The 23,478-nt window shown below is 40.4% G+C and overlaps 1 protein-coding gene across 2 annotated transcripts in view; it reads right to left on the bottom strand.

Moving 5' to 3' along the window:
• Window positions 1-10,487: 10,487 nt before the first annotated feature.
• The window catches only part of LOC122562349 (MYCBP-associated protein), a 98,717-nt gene continuing 85,726 nt past the window's right edge, over window positions 10,488-23,478 (bottom strand). For both annotated transcript variants that reach the window (XM_088000819.1, XM_043715225.2), the window contains exons 17-19: window positions 19,901-19,995; window positions 15,849-16,019; window positions 10,488-10,800 (exon numbers count right to left, since the gene is read on the bottom strand). In XM_088000819.1, the coding sequence (XP_087856945.1) occupies window positions 10,705-10,800; window positions 15,849-16,019; window positions 19,901-19,995 (362 nt within the window). In that variant the 3' untranslated portion in view covers window positions 10,488-10,704. The remainder of the gene's footprint in view (window positions 10,801-15,848; window positions 16,020-19,900; window positions 19,996-23,478) is intronic.

Here is a 23,478-nt window from a genome sequence, read left to right as displayed (position 1 = left end):
CGACGTTATTTTTTTAAAGGGAAGGTTTTGTATTATTAACTTGATTGGATTTCTTGAGGAAGTAACAAGGAGGATTGATGAGGGTAGTGCAGTAGATGTTGTCAACATAGAATTTAGTAAGGCGTTTGACAAGGTCCCACGTGGCAGACTGGTCACAAACAAAACACGTAATTCAGGGGAATGTGAAGTTGGATTCAAAATCTGCTTAGTGACAGGAAATGAAAGGTAATGTCAGATATTTTTGCAAATGGAAAGCAGTTTCCAGTCATGTTCCACAGGGTTTAGCATCGGGTCTGGTGCTGTTTGTGGTAACTATTAGTATTTTATACTTAAATGTGGGAGGCGTGATTGGGAAATTTGTAGACAACATAAAAATTGGCTATTCTGTTTGATAAAGGAAAGGATGGCTGATGAGTAAAGAAGGATATCACTGCCTTGATTGAATGGATGGGCATGTGGCAAATGGAATTTAATCCAGAGAAATGTGAGGTTGCATGTTTAGAGGAACAGAGTTGAAAAGTGTGGCACTAGAAAAGCATAGCAGGTCAGGCAGCATCCGGGGAGCAGGAGAGTTAATGTTTCTGGCATAAGCCCTTCATCAGAAATATGGGAATGGGGAGGCACAGAGAGATAAATGGGAGGGAAGAGTGGAGTGAAGGTAGCCGGGAAGGTGATAGGTAGATGCAAGCGGCGGGGGGGGGGGGTTATAATGATAGTGGTAGGTCAGAGGGGAGGGTGGAGTGGATAGGTGGGAAGGAAGATGGATGGGTAGAACTGTTCAAAAGGGTGATGTTGAGTTGTAGGATTGGATCTAGGATTAGGTGAGAAGAGGGGAGATAAGGAAACTGGTGAAGTTGACATTGATGCCATGTGGTTAGAGGGCCCAAGGTGGAAGATGAGGCGTTCTTCCTTCAGTCTTCGGGTGGCTTGGATTTGGCAGTGGAGGAGGCCCAGGACTTGCATGTAATTGGCGAAGTGGGAGGGGGTGTTGAAGTGGTTGGCCACAGTGCAGTGGAATTATCCGATGCATGTGTCCCAGAGATGTTCTCTGAACATTCTGCGAGTTGGCATCCTGTCTCCCCAGTATAGAGGAGCAAACAAAGCAAGGGAATATGCAATATATGGAGGATATTGGAAGGATTAGAGGAAATAAAAGATCCTTGGAATGCATGTCAACAAGTCACTGAAGATGGAGGTACAGGACTGACTATTGGAGTAGAAGGATAATGGTGAACACACATGGTCTGACTCCTAGTCACTATGAAAGTTGGAAATCATCCTAAATTGGGTAAGGATAAGACTCCATATATTCTTCCCTGTCACAGTGCAATACAATTAGATTACATTACAGTGTGGAAATAGGCCCTTCGGCCCAACAAGTCCACAGCGACCCGCCGAAGCGCAACCCACCCATACCCCTACATTTACCCCTTACCTAACACTACGGGCAATTTAGCATGGCCAATTCACCTGACCCTGCACATCTTTTGGACTGTGGGAGGAAACCGGAGCACCCGGAGGAAACCCACGCAGACACGGGGAGAACGTGCAAACTCCACACAGTCAGTCGCCTGAGGCGGGAATTGAACCCGGGTCTCAGGCGCTGTGAGGCAGCAGTGCTAACCACTGTGCCACCGTGCCGCCCACAATCTTAACATTCACTCTGACCTACAGGTGCAAAATGATGCTTGGGAGAATATGAAGGAGTGACCAGAATTATGAATTGAACTCCATAGAAAGTCAGCAGCTTTGACTTTTTTTCAGGATCTATTCCCAACGGTAACAGAAAGAACTAAACCTTCCATCATAGTAAAAGCAAGCCTTCAAACAACATTGTTCTTAGACACTGAGTCAAACAACACTCATAATAAATTTATGGCCACATCAAAATGTTATTAATAAATAATGTCCTGTAGAAAGAGGTCCTGGGACTACTAAGGAAATTATATAAATTATCAAATAGTGAACAAAAAGTAATCCATAGATTTATCTGTACACAGAATGGTTAATACATTCTTGATGATATAGAAAGCAACTGAGGACAAACAAGAATATATTCTGTTACATTATTAGCTGGGAACCAAGCTAGTGGTAACTGGAGCCAGAGATGAGCTCTACGACCCATTTTGCAAACATAACTAAGGAGTGTCATAGTCATAAATACTCCAATATTGACTGGCACTGAGATTTATAAGCTTTATACATGGAGAGAACAGATAGATTCAATACAGTTACAGAACATTTGTGTATGTATGTGTTTGCTCCCTCTTATACCTTCCTTGAGAATGTTTGATAAGACAGTGTAAAAGGAAGCTTTACTTTGTGTCTAAACTATGCTGTACGGGTCCTGGGAGTGTTTGATAGAAGAATGTAGAAGGAGCTTTATACTCCCTATCTAATTCCGGTTCTATCTTTGAATTTAAATTAAATTTTTAAAATGTCTGGATCTATGAATCTACTGATGACCATGAAACCATTGCTGATTGGCGGAAAAATTCATCTGGCTCACTAATATCTTTTAGGGAAGGAAGCTGCCATCCTCACCTGGTCGGGCCTACATGTGAGTCCAGACCCACAACAATGTGGTTGACTCTCAGCTACACTCTGAAATGGCTCAGTAAGCCACTCAGTTCAAGGGCAGTGAGGGACAGACAATAAATGCTGGCCAGCCAGCGAAGACCATATCCTACAAATGAATAAGAAGAAATTGCATGGGAGTATTTGATGGAACAGTTAAGAGGCAGTTTTACTCTGTGTTTAAACCATAATGTATCTTCCCTATTTAAAAATCACACAACACCAGGTTATAATCCAACAGGTTTAATTGGAAGCACTAGCTTTCGGATCGCTGCTCCTTCATCAGAAGGTTCATCACAACCACCTGATGAAGGAGTGATGCTCCGAAAGCTAGTGCTTCCAATTAAACCTGTTGGACTATAGCCTGGTGTTGTGTGATTTTTAACTTTGTACACCCCAGTCCAACACCGGCATCTCCGAATCCTATCATCCCTAGGAGTGTTACCTATGGGAGCAAAGTGAACTCACTTGACTGAGCAAATATATGAGGGGCAGCTTTAAATGCAAAACAAAGAAAAGCCATGTTTAAACATTCCTGGTGTGCTGCAACTATAAATACTAACTTTGAACTGAGGTCATTATCTAAAGGCTGAAACCTTATCCCATGGACAGAACAGATCCTCCCTGACCCAGGCGGTGCTTAAGTCAGACAGGATTTGTCCTGAGTGATGTGAGTGTTGTGGCTGTTGCAGGAGCAATTCAAGCAGCTCAATCAAATGGGGCTGGATTTAACAAGGCACCTCATCCCTCAGCTAAAATTTCAATGGGGGCTAGTGGGGGTGCAACTACAATCCTTATGGCTACAGCAGTTTAACTGGGATCAACTTAAATGTTCAATGTGAGAATGTTACCTATGTCAGAGGCAAGCAGCTCTGCAACCCCATTAGCACCAACATGGGTGGTTACTCCTTGGACAACAGGCAGTCCCTCCACACAGAGAAGTCCAGGTAAATTCTGGGTAAGGAGTCATGGCTGGAGTGAGCAGGGGCAGAGAGAAAGGAAAGAAGATAGGTTTAAGAGATAAGGAGAGGCTTAAAAGGGGAAGATGACCAGTGGGCTACTGCCTTGAATTGGTACAGCAGAACTGAAAAGGAACTGTGTCGGAGTGATATTCCTTGTCATGAGGATGAGTCAAAAAGTGTGGTGCTAGAAAAGCACAGGTCAGACAACATCCGAGGAGTAGGAGAGTCGACGTTTCAGGCATAAGCCCTTCATCGGGAATGTGATGACCTTTGCTCAGACCAAAAACCTGAAAGTAGAGTCTTTGAAAGAGGGGAGGCTGTTGCACTGCACCTACCATATGGTTCCATCTGACCTGCTGTTACCCTGGCTGTGTCAAAAGAATTTCCAAATTTGGCAGCATTACAAACTTACATGGTCATCACATTCTGTGGCAAGATGTGAACCCAGAACTGCTAGCTCAGAGGTAGTCACGCTACCACTGCCTTTCAAGACTGAAAAGGAGGAACTTCATTTTTCCCATATCAACCTATGCAGCTAAAGTCACTGGGCTTCCTGCATGGCATTAGTCTCCTCCCCACATTGGTAAAATATCTTGTAAAAAAACTAGTACACCTCGAACAAACCTGTCCTCAACCTCCTTTGCTCCAAGAATTATTCCAGGGGTGAGATACTTCAGTTGTGAGGAAATATAAGAATAATAGGGTGGTTATGGTAGGGGATTTTAACTTTACAAGGAACTGCCATAGTGTCAAAGGGTTTAGATGGAGAGGAATTTATTAAGTGTGTACAAGAAAATTTTCTGATTCAGTATGTGAATGTCGATGTACCTGCTAGAGAAGGTGCAAAACTTGACCTACTCTTGGGAAATAAGGCAGGGCAGTTGACTGAGGTGTCAGTGGGGGAGCACTTTGGGGCCAGCGATCATAATTCTAATAGTTTTAAAATAGTCATGAAAAGTATAGACCAGATCTAACAGTTGAAGTTCTAAATTGGAGGAAGGCTAATTTTGACAGTATTAGGCAAGAACTTCCAAAAGCTGATTGGGGGCAGATGTTTGCAGGTGAACGGATGGCTGGAAAATGGGAAGCTTTCAAAAATGAGATAATGACAGTCCAGCGACAGTATATTCCTGTTACGGTGAAAGGAAAGGCTGGTAGGTGTAGGGAATGCTGGATGACTAGAGAAATTGAAGTTTTGGTTAAGAAAGAGAAGGAAGCATATGTCAGGTATAGACAGGATAGATCAAGAGAATCGTTACAAGAGTAGGAGTATGCTTAAGAGGGAAATCAGGAGATAGCTTTGGCAAATACGGTTAAGGAAAATCCAAAGGGTTTTTATAAATACATTAAGGACAAAAGGGTAACGAGGGAGAGAATAAGGCCCCTCAAAGATCAGCAAGACACCTATTTGTGGAGCTGAAAGAGATGGAGCAGATACTAAATGAGTATTTAGCATCAGTGTTTACTGTGGAGAAGGACATGGAAGATATAGAAAGTGGAGAAATAGATGGTGACATCTTGAAAAATGTCCCTATTACAGAGGAGGCGGTGCTGGATGTCTTGAAACGTATAAAAGTGAATAAATCCCCAATATCTGGTCAGGTGTATCCTAGAACGCTGTGGCAAGCTAGGGAAATGATTGCTGGGCCCCTTGCTGAGACATTTGTATCATCGATAGTCATAGGTGAGGTGCCAGAAGACTGGAAGTTGGATACTGTCATGCCAGTATTTAAGGAAGGTGGTAAGAAAAAGCCAGGGAACTATAGACCAGTGAGCCTGATGTTGCTGGTGGGTAGGTTGTTGGAGGAAATCCTGAGGGACAGGATTTACATGTATTTGGAAAGACAAGGACTGATTAGGAATAGTCAGCATGGCTTTGTGTGTGGGAAATCATGTCTCATGAACTTGAGTTTTTTGAAGAAGTGACAAAGAGGATTATTGAAGGCAGAGCAGTAGACATGATCAATATGGACTTCATTAAGGCGTACGACAAGGTTCCTCATGGGAATTTGTTTAGCAAAGTTAGATCTCATGGAATACAGGGAGAACTACCCATTTGGATACAGAACTGGCTCGAAGGTAGAAGACAGAGGGTGGTGGTGGCGGGTTGCTTTTCAAACTGGAGGCCTGTGACCAGTGGACCAAGGGTCAGTGCTGGGTCCACTACTTTTTGTCATTTATATAAATGATTTGGAGTTGAACATAGGCGGTATAGTTAGCAAATTTGCAGATGACACCAACATTGGAGGTGTAGTGAACAGCTAAGAAGGTTACCTCAGAGTATAATGGATCTTGATCAGATGGGCCAATGGGCCAAGGATTGGCAGATGAAGTTTAATTTAGATAAATGTGAGGTGCTGAATTTTGGAAAAGTAAATCAGATCAGGACTTATATACTTAATGGTAAACTGCTGGGCAGCGTTGCTGAACAAAGAGATGTTGGAGTGCAGGTTCATTGTTACTTAAAAGTAGAGTCTCAGGTAGATAGGATAGTGAAGAAAGCATTTAGTATACTTTCCTTTATTGGTCAAAACATTGAGTACAGGAGTTGGGAGGTCATGTTGCAGTTGGATAGGACATTGGTTAGGCACTGTTGGAATATTGTGTGCAATTCTGGTCTCCTTCCTATCGGAATGATGTTGTGAAACTTGAAAGGGTTCAGAAAAGATTTACAAGGATGTTGCCAGGGTTGGAGGATTTGAGCTATAGGGAGAGGCTGAATAGGCTGGGGCTGTTTTCCCTGGAATGTCGGAGGCTGGGGGGGTGACCTTATTGAGGTTTATAAAATGATGAGAGGCATGGATATGGTAAATAAACAAGGCCTTTTCCCTGGAGTGGGGAGTCCAGAACTCAAGCGCATAGATTTAGGGGAGAGGGGAAAGATATAAAAGGAACCTTTTCACACAGAGGGTGGTGTGTGTATGGAATGAACTGCCAGAGAAAGTGGTGGAAGTTGTTACAATTACAGCATTTAACAGGTATTTGGATAGGAACGGTTTAGAGGGATATGGGCCAACTGCTGGCAAATGGGACTAGATAAGGTTAAGATATCTGGTTGGCATGGATGTGTTGGACAGAATGTCTGTTTCCATGCTGTACATCTCTATGACTCTAAGTTTGGACTGTTTTCCTTAGTGAGGGGAGAAGGCTAACAGGAGACTTGATAACGTTTTTAAAAATCATGTTGGGTCTGAACAGAGTAGATGGGGAGGAATGATTGAGAGCTACAAAAACAATTTTAAAGTGTTATGCTAAAGGAACAATTGCAACAAAGAACTTTCTCATTCTCAAATGGTTATGGTCAGGAGTGCACTTCTGGGTGTCTGGTGGAGGAGATTGGTTCTCTGCACATTTTTATTTTGTGCCAGTGCCTCCGTTTGCACTGTAATAGTTCTGTGATTCTGTGAAGAAGAACATTCCCAGTTTCTGTAACAAAAATAGAAATTGCTTCAACAGGTCAGCAGACCTTGCAGCGTCTGGGGAAAGAAATAATAGTTGACATTTCAGGTCCAGTGATAAGTTCCAACTCCTGTTTCTCCAACCTTACTTTGTAGCTAAAATCTCCTATCCCTGGAATTACTGTTGTCATGATGTTGTTTTAAGGGCTGAGTATGTTCATGAGCCAAGAAACAAGCTGATACTTTGTGACCAGCAGCCAAAGGGGGTATGGGTTGCAGCACGCAGGTATAAGGGAGAGTAGATGTGTTCCTCTGAAAGTACAACTACTTAACTTCTGTCGTCATTTTATCTGATGAGTAAACCTATCTTAGTTAAGCTGAACCTACATTGTTTCCTGATCCTATTTGTAACTTTGAATTAGGAAGAAAAAACACAATAACACAAAAATTCTGGCAAATCTTCCCTCACCCTATCAAAACCTTCATATCCTTCTTAAAGTGTCCTAACCAGAATAAAGTGCAATACTCTAATAACAGTAGCAAACAAACGTTTTTTTAAAAATCATCACTTCTCTGCTTCTGTGCTTAATGCCTATTTATTACTATGCCTTGCTATTTTCAAATAATGAAGGTGATACCAATTAACTGCAACAGGTCGCAGGCAGGCCAGCATGTTGGGCAATTTAGTAACAGATTAAATTTAATGTAACAAAGTGAAATGAAGCTCTTTGACAGAAAGATAGGGTGAGCCAACATAAAGTAAAGACATGGTTCTAAACATTTTTTAATGACAGAGCAACTTGGGGGTCAAACACGGTCAACCTTTTAAAATCAGTGCAAGCCCTCCTTAATTCAGTCAAACCTCTCCAGGCGCCTTTTAATCTTTCCCTGATTATTGCTTTTAAAACCTTACCCATCACTGATGTTAAAATGACAGGCCTTGGATACTTGAATAAAGATATCATATTCACCACTCTCCGATTCTCTGGCATCTACTCCATATCTCAGGATGAGTAGAAGATTATGAGCTTTGATAAAGTACACTAGTACAAAATCCTTTCACTATCTACATCCAACTTCCTTTAGCAACCTGGGATGCAAGCCATCTGACACAAGTGACTTATCCACTCTAAGCATAACCATCCTTATAACATTTTTTTCCAGTATATCCTGCCTTAATGCATTAAAATATTTTATCTTGAATAAAACTAAAAACTCATGATCTAAGGCAATGTGACAGGTCCAAATTTGGTTCATTGAAGTAGTGTTATAGTTGGCAGTTACTGTGATTGCAGAGCTGTTTCTTGTGGGATGTTACAGGATTCAGAATTGTAGTCTTTGCTTTATGATATATATTACCTCAGCCTGTGCCCTTTACATGTGGACTAGAGAATATCTTGATTGGCCTATTCCAATATCAGTGCCTCAGACAGAGCTTCTGAATTGATCCTGGATCCCCTGAACAAATGGAAAAATGGAAACGGACCCCTTGGGGACAAAATTAAAAATCACACAACACCAGTTATAGTCCAACAGGTTTAATTGAAGCACTAGCTTTCGGAGCGCTGCTCCTTCATCAGCTAGTGCTTCCAATTAAACCTGTTGGACTATAATTGTTGTGTGATTTTTAACTTTGTACACCCCAGTCCAACACCGGCATCTCCAAACCTTGAGGACAAGGCTCCTTTTAGAGTCAGCACAGCTCCGAAATCTTCCCAGTCTTGCAGCGTAATGTTTAGAAATTCTAAGAATGACATGATATATAAATAAGATGTATGTAACATGTCTAAGACAAAGAGCATAAAATTGTCTGGTATTTCTATTAGAGGTGCAAGCGTTAAATTGTATCGAGAATCTATTGGCACTGGATATGTTTTGCCGATTGTAGGAAATTATTAGAAGTTGGACTTTGTTTCAGAAATTAATTCTAGTCTGTACACTGAGACTTCAGAGTTCTTCCTTGCAGATGGTCTGTTTTATGGATATTTTGAAATCAACCCCTTCAGACATGTTATCACACACACTGGAGTCGGTGAGACTTGAACCCTTTCCACCTCTATTGTAGCTGGGCTTTGTATATTATGAAGGGCCAGCAGCCTTTAGTTAATCTTTATTGATAATTGATGGTTTATAAGGCCTTTGTTTATTAGCTGTCAAAAGTTGGAAAAGAAAAAGATTTTTTAGCTGAAAATTGGATTAGGAAGTTACTGATGTGATAATAGCCATGATGGCTGACCAATGTAGTAAATATTTTGAACACATTTGGAGGGAAGATGATATCCAGCTGGAACTGATAACCTTAGTGGACTTAGCAGTTGCTCAGGAGGGCTTGTGTGGCACAGTTGCATTGCCCCTACCTCTAAACCAGAAGGCCTGGGTTCAAGTCCCACCGGATGGAGAGGTGTGTGATAACATCACTGTTAATCGATGAGAAGCAAAAAGAGAGGAACAGAAATGGGCTTATAGTCTAAATCCCCTGTTTCCTCACTTTCATTGTTACATAGCTGGCTCAGAATGTTGTCCAGCAGTAGAAATAGAACAGTGGATAATTAGTGTGTGGGTGGTGGTAGTTGATTACCTAAGTTTCCATGCCATCACACCTAACTTAGAGTACTCTCTTTATCACTAAGTAACATTTTAATATTTAGATTGAACAAACCACCTTTGTTCATTCATCTGGAAAACCAGACTATGGAAAGATTAAGTGAGCTAGTTAAGAGATAAATATTAACTCAAATTAGAATGAAAACCATCTTCTTCCTTAAATTCACCTGAAGGTTAACCAGACTTACTTTAATTTTCATCTGAATAACCAGTTGATATCAATGTTAAATTTAACTTTTACTAATTTGAATCTTTGGATTCTGGTACTACTCTGTCATTCTGTGGACAATCATGTATAGCTTCACTGGATAACTACTGAAGGGCCCATGTTCACCTCCTGAATGATTTCTGCTCACCAACATGACTGTAATGCTAGCCCACTTAATGTTCGAAAGGAAAGTTTCATTACATGTGCAGGGTAGATCAGCAGTGATAAAAACATAGGATATGAAAGAGATTGAGCACTGTAGGCATGTTTAAAGTAATATATGTGAATGGAGTAGCTAAAAAGAGCAATGATAACTGAAGATAATGAGAAGCAAGGATTCCCACGTTTGTGATGCATGCATCAATATGTTACTATGAAAGTCAAGGGCCAAACTGTATTGTATTAAAGCTTAAGTTTTACTCCGATGTGCATACATTCAGCCTGACCTTTGAAGGCGAATTGCATAGTGGCACAATACAATCAAGTGGCAGAATAAGGGTTCCATGTAACAGTCTCTAAGTGTTCGTATTGTTTACAGAGGAAGATAGCAGAAAGGGCACATTCTAGATCTAAGGATCTAAGGCAAATGGCAGGAAGATGTAACCAATGAACTCTTTAAAATATCTTTGACCCAAAACATTGCAAAGTAAGCAATGATGATTTGAAGGAGACACATGTGATATAACAAATAGCAGTGTATTTGTTTAAAGTTAAAAATCACACAACACCAGATTATAGTCCAGCAGTTTTATTTGGAAGCACTAGCTTTCAGAGCACTGCTCCTTCATCAGGTTGTTGACAACTCCAAATCAGTGTATTTATTATTTGTTAGTGTCAGTGCGGGCAGAAAAAAGAGAAAAACTGGGGGAATTTAAAAAATATATATAATTTCCGCAAATATATAGAAATCTAATAAAGCAACAAGCTCAACTCCATTCTACAGATGTATATACAGTTAAACACATTTATCCAGAGGCTCTGTGTCCTGCTCCTTCAGATCCTCAAAGAGAGAAAAGGCTTCATTCATCATGGATTTTATCAATCCATAGACCTATAAGGGGAGAAACAGAGATTTCATGATTCAGAGATTCATTTCAGTGAGTGGCTCAGTCATCAGTTAGTAGCTGGGATAGGGTCAATAGTGGTGGTGAGTTGTAGCACCAAGGTTTCACAGTCAGGAAAACATAATTGGCCAATTAATCCATTTTGTCAAATGAGACTTCCCTTTCATAAATATCTGTTGTCTCTGTCCAAAGATAACATTTTCAAAATACCCTTTTCTTTGTATTCCTAATAATAGATCTACTTTCCCTATCAGTAATGCCTTGGAGAGATCACAAATACAGTACTGTGGACAAGTTGTGGTCTTTTTACCTGAAGAAGGTTATAGTCCAACAGGTTTAATTGGGAGGACTAGCTTTCGGAGCATTGCTCCTTGATGAAAGAACAGCACTCCGAAAGCTAGAGCTTACAATTAAACCTGTTGGACTATAACCTGTTATGGTGTGATTTTTAACTTTGCACGCCCCAGTCCAACACCGGCATCTCCAAATCATACCTGAAAAAGGATATATCTGCCTTATAGAGGAAGTAGAATTAAAGTTCACTGGACATTTCCTGGGATAAGGAAATTGTCCTAGTAGGAGTGATTAAGAAAATCCGGCCCTTATTCCCAGGCAAATAGGAGGTAATCTAATTGAAACTTAAAGTTGATAAGGGATTTGACATGGTGGATGCTGAGACGCTGTTCCCATTGGAATTACTGTCTTATAGCAAATAGTCAGACATTTAAGACTGAAATGAGTAATTTCCATATTCAAAGGGTTATGAGTCATTAGAATTCTATACAACAGACAATGTAGCCGCTCAGTTCATTACAGAGATCAACAGATTGTAGAATACTCAGAATGGGGGTATGAAGATCATATGGGTAAGTGTAGTCATATAGGAGATTAGCCATGATCATACTGAATCATGCAGCAGGCTCAAGGAGCTGACTAGCCTACCCCTCCTACTTCTAATGTTCTTATGGAAGATTAATTCACACAATAATATTTAATACATATTTAATAAAGATGTTTAAGGTTTTTAAGGGAAAGGTACACATATTCATCTTTTTTAGATGTCAATATTGCCAAGTGATAATATTCTCTCTTCTAAGTTAGAAGGTAATAGTTTAAATTCCATTGTAAGGAGCTGAGTGTAAATTCTAGGTTCACACTCCCAATGCAGTAATGCGGGAATGCTTCACTCTCAAACGCACTTTGATATTGTTGCTTTCCTGTTTGTTAGACCCTGTTTTTCCAAAAGTAACTTAAATATGTAAAGCATCTTTACAAACATTCAAAGCACTTCACAGGAGCATTATCAAACAAAATTTGGTACTGAGCCAGATAATCATGTATTATTAAGCTTGGTCAAACGGGCAAGTTTTTAAAAAATACCTTAAAACAAGGAAAGAAATGCAGAACAGTGGAGAGATTGAGGAAGGAAATGACACAGCATAGGGCACCAGGGCATGGTTAACAATAGTGGAATGTTGAAAATAGGGGAAGCTTAAGAGGGCAGAATGGAAGGAGAACAGACATCTCAGAGGGTTGTGGGACTGGAGAAGATTTCAGAGATATGGAAAAACTAGAGAATGGGGGGATTTAAAAACAAGGATTGGAATTTTAAAATTGAGGCATTGTTAATCTAGGAATGAGTGTAAGTTAGTGAATACAGGAATGGTTGAAAAAGTCTTGGTGTGAATGAGGACATTAGCAGCAAAATTACGGGTGACCTCAAAATTATGGAGTATACAAAAGGCTAAGAGCACATTTGAATAATCAAATCTAAAGGTAACAAGAGGGCCCAGCCAGGCAGATGCCAGGCTTCAGTCAAATTGATTCAGTGCATGTAATGTCAAGAAATGGTTGGGGGCACTGATTACTGTGAAGGTTGTGGGTCCTGACAACATTCTGGCAATAGCAGTGAAGATGTGTGCTCCAGAACTTGCCATAACCCTAGTCAAGCTGTTCCAGGTATGTCCTGTACAGAAAAGGCAGGATAAGTTCAACATGGCCAATTATTGCCCCATCAGTGTGTTTTTGATCATGAGGAAAGTGATGGCAAGTGTCCTCAATAGTGATATAGACCAACTCTTACTTAGCAATAAGCTGTTCACTAATGCTTAGTTTTGATCCTGCAAGGACCATCAACTCCTGACCTCATTACAGCCTTAGTTCAAACATGGACAAAAGAACTGAATTCCAGAGGTGCGGTGAGAATGACAGCCCTTGACATCAAGGCCACATTTGACAGAGTGTGGTATCAAAGAGCCTGAGCAAAATTCAAGCCAAAGGGAATCAGGAGAAATTTCTCTGGTGGTTGGAGTCATACCTGGCACATAGGAAGATGGTTGTGGTTGTTGGAGTTACTCAGCTCTTGGACATTTCTGCAGGAATTCCTAAGGGTGGTATCCTAGGAACAACCATTTTCAGCAGCTTCATCAATGGCTTTCTCATAATTCATAAGTGGGGATGTTTGTTGATGATTGCACAATGTACAGCACCATTTATGACTTCTCAAATACTGAAGCAGTCCATGGCCAAATGCATCATGAGATGGACAAAATCCAGGTTTGGGTTGACAAATAACAGTACATTCGCACCACAAAAATAACATGCAACAATCACCTTCAATAAGAGAGAATCTAACCATCACCTCTTGACATTAGATGGTATTAGCATTGCTGAATCACCCACTATCAACATCTTGGTGCTTACAATTGATCAGAAATTGAACTGGACTAGCCATATACATACTGTGTCTCCACAGCAGGTCAAAGGCTAGGAATCCTGAAGTGACAAACTCACTTTCTGTCTCCCCAAAGTCTGTTCACCATCTACAATGTGCATGTCAGGAATTTGATGGATCATTCCCCATTTGTCTCCAGCAGCTCCAGCAATACTCAAGAGGCTTGACCACATCTAGGACAAAATAGCCCACTTGAATGGCACCACATCCACAAACGTTCACTCCCTCCACCACCGATGCTCATTAGCAGCAGTGTTTATTTATAAAATACCATGTAGAAATTCACTGAGGTTGCTGAGACAGCACCTTCACAAACTCACGACCACAACTGTCTCGATGGACAAAAGCAAGCTCTTCTCCAAGTCACTCACTATCCTAATTTGGAAACTGTTCTTTCAGTGTTGCTGGATCAAAATCCTGGAATTCGTTCCCTAACAGCACTATGCATCAAATGGACTGCAAGGTTCAAGAGGGTAACTCACTGCCACCTTTTCAAGGGCAATTAGGTTTGGGCAATAAATGTTGGTCCAGCCAGCAATGTCCTTATCCCATGAATAAAAAACAGAAAGTTACTGTGCTAGCATGTCTGTGCAAATGAATGTTCAATAAATGAGCCTTGTACATTTACAAAAAGAGAGGGAGCAATTGTCAACACTTTAAAGAGAAGGGGAAACTCAAAACATGAACATAAGAACATAAGAAATAGGTAGGAGTAGGCCATATGGCCCATCGAGCCTGCTCCTCCATTTAATAAGATCACGCCTGATCTTTTAGTTCACTTAGCTCCACTGACTTACACAGTTAAGACACATCAGCAACATATTAATACGTTATGGTTCTCAGTGAACATAATTTTCTGGCATCATTTGTGGCGAGAGAAATGGAATTAAATTTCCTGTCTGCTATTATTCTTCAGTTAACTCTGTTGCTTTCTGCACAGATGCTGTCAGACCCGCTGAATTTCTCCAGTATTGCCTGCATTTGATTCAGATTTACAGTATCCAAAGTTTTTGCCGTTATACATTATAATTATTCTGGCATCTAGACTTGCGCAACCTGCCCTCTGTTGACATATAATTTTGCAGGATTCTGAAGCCTGCTTGACATCAGATCCCTAGGTCCCATGGCCCAGTAAAAGCCCAGGCAATTGGTGTCAATGACTTTTGAATGACACTATGACTATCAAGCTGAGCCTGAAACTCATTTTGTGAAAAGTCAGTACATTAAAATCTCTCAATAGGTATTTGTTAAAGCCCTCACTGTTTCTCACTATTTTTATTTTATTCTTTTATTAATTTTGGTTAGGAGCTATGATTTATAATCTAAAGATGACTTTTGGACAGTGCCAACAGCTTGTGTTAAAAAGGAAAACAAACCAAACAAGCTTTTGCTTATTCATGAGGTCAAGCCTAGAAGTTAATTGCAGGTTGATTCCTACTCAAAGGGTTCTGCAACTGCTTCGTCACCAGAAAAGAGCATTACGTTTGAAGAGACGGCAGAAGTTGGCTATTTACAAGGTTAGTACCTGGGAGTTGGTACCAGCAAGTCTGGAAAAAAAACCTTATGCTCAACCAAATGGCAGATGTTGTATGGTAACTGGGAGCTGGTGAAGAAGGCAATTAGTTTGAGAGGAAGTGGTCAGAGTTTCAACTGAGTTTTCAACTGTGTTTTCTGAAAAAAAAGCAATCTGGCTGTTGATACTACAGCATGAAGATTTGAAAGGTCCCAGCCTAACCACCCATAATCAGCTCTTACAAGTTTGAAAAACTAAGTTGTAAGTATTAATGCCTTTATCTGAACAAACTGTGTAAAGGTCAGCTTGATTGAGATCTTCAGAAAAACAAACCATAATTCATGCCTGTTAGCTGGATAGCTAGCTTGTGAAGCAGAGTGACACCAACAGTACAGGTTCAATTCTCACATCAGCTGAGATCACCATGAAGACCCTGCCTTCTCAGCCTCACTTGAGGCAAGGTGAACCTCACATTAAATTTACCACTCTAATGAAACAGTGGGATGATGGCAATTTTACTTTTGATTGCACCAGAATCACTCACTATTTCATGTTGACTGTAAGACTAGCCAAAACCAGGGCAAAGGAACAAACAAAATGTATCATTCGACTTCCAACAGCAAGAAAGATGGAATGTTGCTTACATTTCTGTTTTAAGACATGAAACTTCATTCTCTTGCCTTACCCTGCCACCTCAACATAAATAAAAAAAGTTTTTAATAAAGGTTTCTTCTCATTCACTGTGCTGATTGATATAACAGAGAATTTGATAACTCTGAGGCTCTCACCTCGATATATAATTTCTCTCTGTACATCTGCTGTAAGATGGGGTCTTCCTGATTCAGATCTGGTTCAGGACTTTCCCTGGATGTTGTTGGCTGCTTGCTGGACCTGGATGATGGGGGACTGATATGTTTTTTATCATCTTTACCTTTTGCCTTTTTGGCAGACAGTCGTTTCTACAAGAAAGATGGTGCAGGTTAGTAATGCTTTACAGTTGTAGCACAGGATCAGGGTTCTGCTTTCACCATGCAACAATCTGTACATGTCATACACGGTACTAAAACAGCAGGCTTAATAAATAATATTGAGGATTAAGGAGAACTGCAGATGAATGTTGGTGAATCAGGCAAAAAGATAGCAAGTAGAATTCAATTTCAGTGAGCGTGACGTTGTACATTCCAATTTTAAAAACATTTTAAAGGTGGAAAGTAATGTCATCTAGCAACAAGACCGATTTGGCACCAGTTCAGTAACAGAGGGTACCTCAAGTAAATAAAGCCATAAAAATGTTAAAGGATTCATAGATTTGAGAGCAATTGTTATAGAATACAAAAATCATGATGTAATGGTGAATCTATATAGAAAATGGTTAGAATTTTGCATAACATTTAGACTCCAATACAATAGGAAAAATATTAATGCAATGAGATGCAAATTCACTATGATGCTGTCTCGTGTAAGGAAATACAAATTAAAGTGAACTTTAAAAAATGCCCATTTTTGCCTAGAGATTAGGATTCATTTGACATATGTTATAAACTATTAAAGACAGGTCAGTGTAGATAGAAACAGACTAGCTCAGATATTCCACTGTACCCCAGACTGTATCCCTCACAACCCTGTTTAAATATCGAGGGTGACCTCATCCCTACACCAATCACAGCTTGAAGTAAACCATTTACCCTAATGTCGGAGAAAATTCCACATCCTAAAACCTGGTGGTCAATCAAATGGTTAGCAGCTCTCTTATCCCAGTTATGCCATCAGATGCTGAGGTGACTGTTACTGCTGCTGTGTAAGGCTCCTGGGGAGGCCAGAGTGGCAGACCCGCAAGGGAAAGGAAATAGTAGAGGAGGGAACCAGGAGTCCTTGGATGAGCTAATGCTTTTACAAACAGTGAAATCTATTGGGTTTCACATGGTGCCAGTTCTGGGAAAAATTGTTGTGGGGGATGATGGGAAAAGAAGAAGCCTTTATGTGGGTAATATTTCCCTCTTTGGCCAAGAGCAAGTCGGTAACCTAACACCTCCTAAAATGGCAGGCAATGGGAATGGCATTATACCCAATTCCACGTCTCTCCAGCCTGTCAATGAAATATAAAAGTCAGCCTATTGTTTCCAATGAGGATCTTCACAAAAGGAGTTAAATACTAGACTGAATGTAAGAGACTTAGAACAGACGGCAGAAAAATGTTTCTTGATGCAGAGAATTACCAAGGTATGAAATTTATGACCAGACCACGTGGTTCTATCAGAGACAATGTAATCATTTAAGAATTAGATACATGTTCCTCCCATTGCAGGGAGGAAAGGGTCGTGTGAGGGAGCCGTGGTTTAAGAAGGAATCGGAATCCCTTGTTAAATGGAAGAGGCCGGCCTATGTAAAGATGAGGCGTGAAGGTTCAATTGGGGCGATTGAGAGTTATAAGGTAGCCAGGAAGGATCTGAAGAGAGAGCTAAGAGCAGCAAGGAGGGGAAATGAAAAGTCCTTAGTTGGTAGGATTAGGGAAAACCCTAAGGCTTTCTATCGGTATGTCAGCAATAAAAGAATGACTAGGATAGGAATAGGTCCAGTCAAGGATAGTAGTGGGAAGTTGCGTGTGGAGGCTGAAGAGATTGGGGAGACACTGAATGAATACTTTTTGCCAGTATTCACTCAGGAACAGGACATTGTTGCTGATGTGAATATTGAGTCACAATTAATTAGAATGGATGGCTTTGAGGTATGTAGAGAAGAGGTGTTGGAAATTCTGGAAAGGGTGAAAATAGATAAGTCCCCTGGGCCTGATGGCATTTATTCTAGGATTCTCTGGGAAGCAAGGGAGGAGATTGCAGAGCCATTGGCCTTGATTTTTATGTCCTCGTTGTATACAGGAATAGTGCCAGTAGACTGGAAGATAGCAAATGTGGTTCCCTTGTTCAAGAAGGGGAGTAGGGATAACCCTAGTAACTATAGGCCGGTGAGTCTCACTTCTGTTGTGGGCAAAGTCTTAGAGAGAATTGTAAGGGATAGGATTTATGAACATCTGGATAGGAATAATGTGATCAAGGATAGTCAGCATGGTTTTGTGAAGGGCAGGTCGTGCCTCACAAACCTTATTGAATTCTTTGGAAGGTGAGTAAAGCGGTAGATGTGGTGTATATGGATTTTAGTAAGGCGTTTGATAAGGTTCCCCATGGTAGGCTACTGCAAAAAATACGGAGGTATGGCATTGAGAGTGAGTTGGAGATTTGGATTAGGAATTGGCTGGCTGGAAGAAGACAGAGGGTAGTAGTTGATGGTAAAGGTTCATCTTGGAGTGCAGTTACTAGCGGTGTTCCGCAAGGATCTGTTTTAGGACCATTGCTGTTTGTCATTTTTATAAATGACCTGGAGGAGGGGCTAGAAGGTTGGGTGAGCAAGTTTGCGGATGATATGAAAGTTGGTGGAGTTGTTGACAGTGAGGAAGGATGTGTCAGGTTACAGCGGGATATAGATAAGTTGCAGAACTGGGCAGAAAGGTGGCAAATGGAGTTCAATGTAGGTAAGTGTGAGGTGATTCACTTTGGTAAGAGTAACAAAAAGACGGGGTACTGGGCTAATGGTCGGATACTTGGTAGTGTGGATGAGCAGAGAGATCTTGGTGTCCATGTACACAGATCTCTGAAAGTTGCCACCCAGGTAAATAGTGCGGTGAAGAAGGCATATGGCATACTGGCTTTTATTGGTAGAGGAATTGAGTTCTGGAGCCCTGAGGTCATGTTGCAATTGTATAAGACTCTGGTGCGGCCGCATCTGGAGTATTGTGTGCAGTTTTGGTCGCCATACTATAGGAAGGATGCGGAGGCACTGGAACGGGTGCAAAGGAGGTTTACCAAGATGTTGCCTGGTATGGTAGGAAGATCGTATGAGGAAAGGCTGAGGCACTTGGGGCTGTTTTCATTGGAGAAAAAAAGGTTTAGGGGTGACTTGATAGAGGTGTACAAGATGATTAGGGGTTTAGATAGGGTTGACCATGAGAACCTTTTTCCACGTATGGAGTCAGCTATTACGAGGGGGCATAGCTTTAAATTAAGAGGTGGTAGGTATAGGACAGATGTTAGGGGCAGATTCTTTACTCAGCGAGTCGTGAGTTCATGGAATGCCCTGCAAGTAGCAGTGGTGGACTCTCCCTCTTTATGAGCATTTAAACGGGCATTGGATAGGCATATGGAGGATAGTGGGCTAGTGTAGGTTAGGTGGGCTTGGATCGGCGCAACATCGAGGGCCAAAGGGCCTGCACTGCGCTGTATTTTTCTATGTTCTATGTCAAAGGGATAAGGCAAGACGTCAGCTATGAAGTAAGGATACTGCTTGTGCAGAGGATAAACAGGCGGTATTCAGGTTTAAGGTTTATTCTTTGTTCTATTAAGTTTTTTGTAACTTCCATTGTGGTCTAAATCCAATGGTGGGCCTGGGAGTAGGAATCACTTCCACTCTGAGATGGGTTGGCTTTCTCACATGTTGGATTTGAGAGTTTGAAACAGACTTTATTCCACCATGCTTGGAGTTTAGAAATCAGACTGTAGGAAGGAAAACTGTGGGAAGTTTTTAATTTTAAGGCTTTAAACAGAAAAAAAACCCAAATAGAATTAGGACATGGAATGAAATGCCTTGATTTCAACATAATATGGGGAAGGAAATGTGTCATGCATTTGACCTAGATCTTAAAACAGACTATATTGGCTACAGCCTACACATAGCCTGTCTGCAATATTTATGCTGCTACAATCAATTTCAAACTAAACATGGCTCCAAAGCAAAAAGCAAGCTAGCAATTTAACAAAGCAGGAAGTAGAATTCTAAGAAGCAATCATACCTCCTTTTCTTCCTCTTTTCCAGCAGATTTTGATGCTTTCTTTCCTTTTTTGTCAACTGTTTTCTTGTCATCCTTTTTATCTTGTTTTTTGGGTTCTGCTTGGCAATGGCATTGGGACAGTTGTAGGCAATTTATAGAAAGGAATTTTTAATGGACAGGAAAGGAACAGAGAAATATCTTAAGTTCCAGGTTTCAGAAATGTTTATTTACCAATTCCATATTTTTAAACAAACACTCAATCCAAGGCAGAAAAAGAATTTTGCATGCCCTGCCCTTGACATGACAGACATACCTAACGCCCAAAATAATGGCTTTAACTTTAAAAATATATTGGAGATTACACTTCATACAAACTTTGATTTTTACAACTCTTTAATATATCTACCCACATCCCACTGAATATCATTGCTAAAATCCATTTCCCATGGATTATTAAACATTCGCTTCTCATGTTCATCTTTTTCACTGTCTCATCCTCTTAGGTCTTCAAAGTTCTCCTCTCCAGTGTCATTATATCTTGACTTATTCAATCCATCCCCTTTATTCTGTGACTGACAGTATAGCCTTCATCTACTTCAGTCCCAATTTCTGGAATGCCTTCTTAAACTCATCACCTTTAAAAATCTTCTGAAAACCCATACTTTTAAAAAAGCTTAGTAACTTCTACAAATGTTCCTCCTGGGGTCAGTATCTTTTTTTTATTCTTTTCGTATTTTCTTTATTTTCCACTAAGGCCTCATCCATCCCCAGCAATTACAAAACACTGTGTGATAGTGTCTATGTTGCTACTGGCTAAATGGCTACGGGGCTATAATGGAACCAACGTTTGATCTGAAATCTGTGTTGAGTAATTGACCTCAAAAGCAAAGGATGCTACAATCCATCTCTATTGTCCTAGCCTGGAAGAGATACATACACCAGAATTTTCACTCTTTTTAAATAAATTTTATTGGAAATTGTATGATGAGTGAAGGCAGGATTTTGCTCCATTGTAATTACAGTATCTTCTTCCCGCTGCCAAATATTGTGCTGATACACAGCTTTTGGCATCTCAGTTGAAGAATGACTATGTGGACGAAATATTGGAGTTCAGCCAATGCCCAGAAATATAAATCTCAGCCTAAGGCAATGCTTTAAGGCATGTGGCAGAAGAGGGGACAGGAGGCTGATTGAACATGCACATCTCTGGATGACAGTAATAGTATCTCGAAATGATGTAGTGGTTTTTCACAATAAGGACTCACTTTAATTCTTCCACCCTTAGCTATTCCTCTCCTTAAAGGGTTGACTTGTGGATTTCCTGCATGTGGACATGGGCTTTCCAGCAGCAGTCGGTAAGGTGATGATTAGAGGCAGAAGCTCTGGCTGACTTTTTTCTAACCATAATCTAAGTGCTGCCTAGGCTCAGACTGGCTATCAAGTGCAGAATGAGACAGAATTCAAGCTCTTATGACTTCTATTGCAGCAATAGGAAATGTCTATGCCAATGTGCATTTGGAAGGGACATAGAAATTTAACATCTATACTGCACCCAACTATCAGTTTACAATCCTTCTGAAATTTGGATGGTTCAGATTGGTGTCTCCTGCTATTAAATTCTATTTTAGTAATCTATGAAAGCTGATAAAACTGATTGTACACCTACCCCCCAGATAAGTTTACTCATTCCCACTTGCATGCCCAATTTTGAACTGGATTTTTTGTTTTGGCAGTGGCAACACCTTCACATTGGTAATTAAAAATGGGACCATCTTCTATTTTTACATTTACAGAAAGATGTCTCCAAATTATGGCACAATTATTATTTGGTAGCCATGGTTTTAGTTTGGACAAAATATAACTAACCAAATGCACCAAACTGGCAGGCAGCATTCCCTCAGTACTGCACTGAAGTGTCAGCCTAGATTATATCCAGAGTGGGCCTTGAATCCAGACTTAGGATCACATAGTGACTTTGTCACTGCACTTGTAATCCAGAAACTGGATTATTGATCCATAGAATTCAAATCTCATCATAGCAGTTGAAGAATTGCAATTTGATTAATGAAATAATTCAGGAATTAATAATGGTGATCACAAAACTACTGGATTGCTGTTAGAACTTACCTGGTTCACTTATGTCCTTTAGGAAAGAAAATCTATTGTACGTACCCATTCTAATTTATTTATAACTCTAGATACACACCAATGCTTTTGACTCTTAACCACTCTCCACAATGAACTAGTAAGCCACTCAGTTGTATCAAATGGAAATATGCTGGTCTTGCCAGTGACGCCACATTCCCAAAGAGTTGTAAAAATCCTACAACCTCTCATTCAGAGACAAGAGTGCTCTGCTTGAGCCAAGAGGATATTTCATAATGAAAAGGAAATGATCATTCTTCAGCGTTGCTGATTCTTTTCCAGACTAAGTGCAGAGTTCAGTTTTGCTAATTTTGTGAAAAGTTTCTGTTTGCTGGCTGCATTAAAAATGCACTCTTGTACAAGCAAGTCCATTCAATACCATCTGCGCACACTCCATCTTGCCTACATGACAACTGGAGAGTGGAATTCCCATTTTCTTTTGTTGCAACCCTTTGCAAAATATCCCATGATTCTGGTTTTAGACTAGCTACAAACTAACATTTTCATATGAAAAGTGTGCTGATGATTGTCAGGTCTTTTTAAAATCTAAAGCAGACAATTGTTAAACACTGGTCTGAAACACACACAAGTCAATAGCAATTTCCTGAAAACACTTATTTGTGGGTCAAAGGCATTGAAGCAACATTGTTAGAACTAAGTTCTCCAATTCAATATTTTCATCAAATCAATGCCTATTACTGTTCATTCTGGAGATAAAGATGATACTTCATGGCTCTGTTGGACTGTGCATTTGTACAGAATTAGACAACGCTCTTAATTTTCAAAGAAAAACACTTTTTTGGTGGCCTTTCCTGGAGCAACCATTTATTTACCCTCTGGTAAAACCAACCGCAATGGTTGTCACTGTTTTCATATTTTCACACTTGAAGATTAGTGGCAAGACTGACAGGCTGATAGAGTAATGTTGCTTTGCAAACTTCATGTTCATCCTTTGGAGAACAAAATGGAGCAGTGTAAAGATTTTGGACAGATTAACAGTCTGACAAGCCAGTCAGGAACACTCAATAACCATCTTTATGGCAGTTTATAGAATACTTAGTCCCATAGGACAGGAGGATTTAATACATTCCACGAGCCCTGTCATGAGGCTGGGTCATCTATTCCCACCAGACCCGAGTATCCTGATGAATGTCAACACAGAATTGAGAGTCAGAACCCCAGTCTCCATTCCACAACATGGTCTGGAGCAGGGTTCAATCCCCAAACCTTTATGAGATGGGTATGTTCCCATTGAATCAAAGACTGGCTCCATCTGCATTAAATAAATTAGGAACAATTCAGGCAATTGGTAAAGAGAGAGACAGAGAACAACATAGTTTACAGTAAACGAGGTGCTGAAGAAATCATGACATTAAACTAAATCACTAAAACCTTTATGCACATCCAACAGTGTGATGCGGGAAAGCCAACAATTACAGAGTCCAATTCAACAT

This window comes from Chiloscyllium plagiosum, unplaced genomic scaffold, assembly GCF_037043375.1.
Source record: "Chiloscyllium plagiosum isolate Xiang-an unplaced genomic scaffold, Cpla_swu_hap1 HiC_scaffold_25, whole genome shotgun sequence".
NCBI lineage: Eukaryota > Metazoa > Chordata > Chondrichthyes > Orectolobiformes > Hemiscylliidae > Chiloscyllium > Chiloscyllium plagiosum.
Note: the sequence above shows the minus strand (reverse complement) of the source record. Positions and strands in the feature narration are given on the sequence as shown.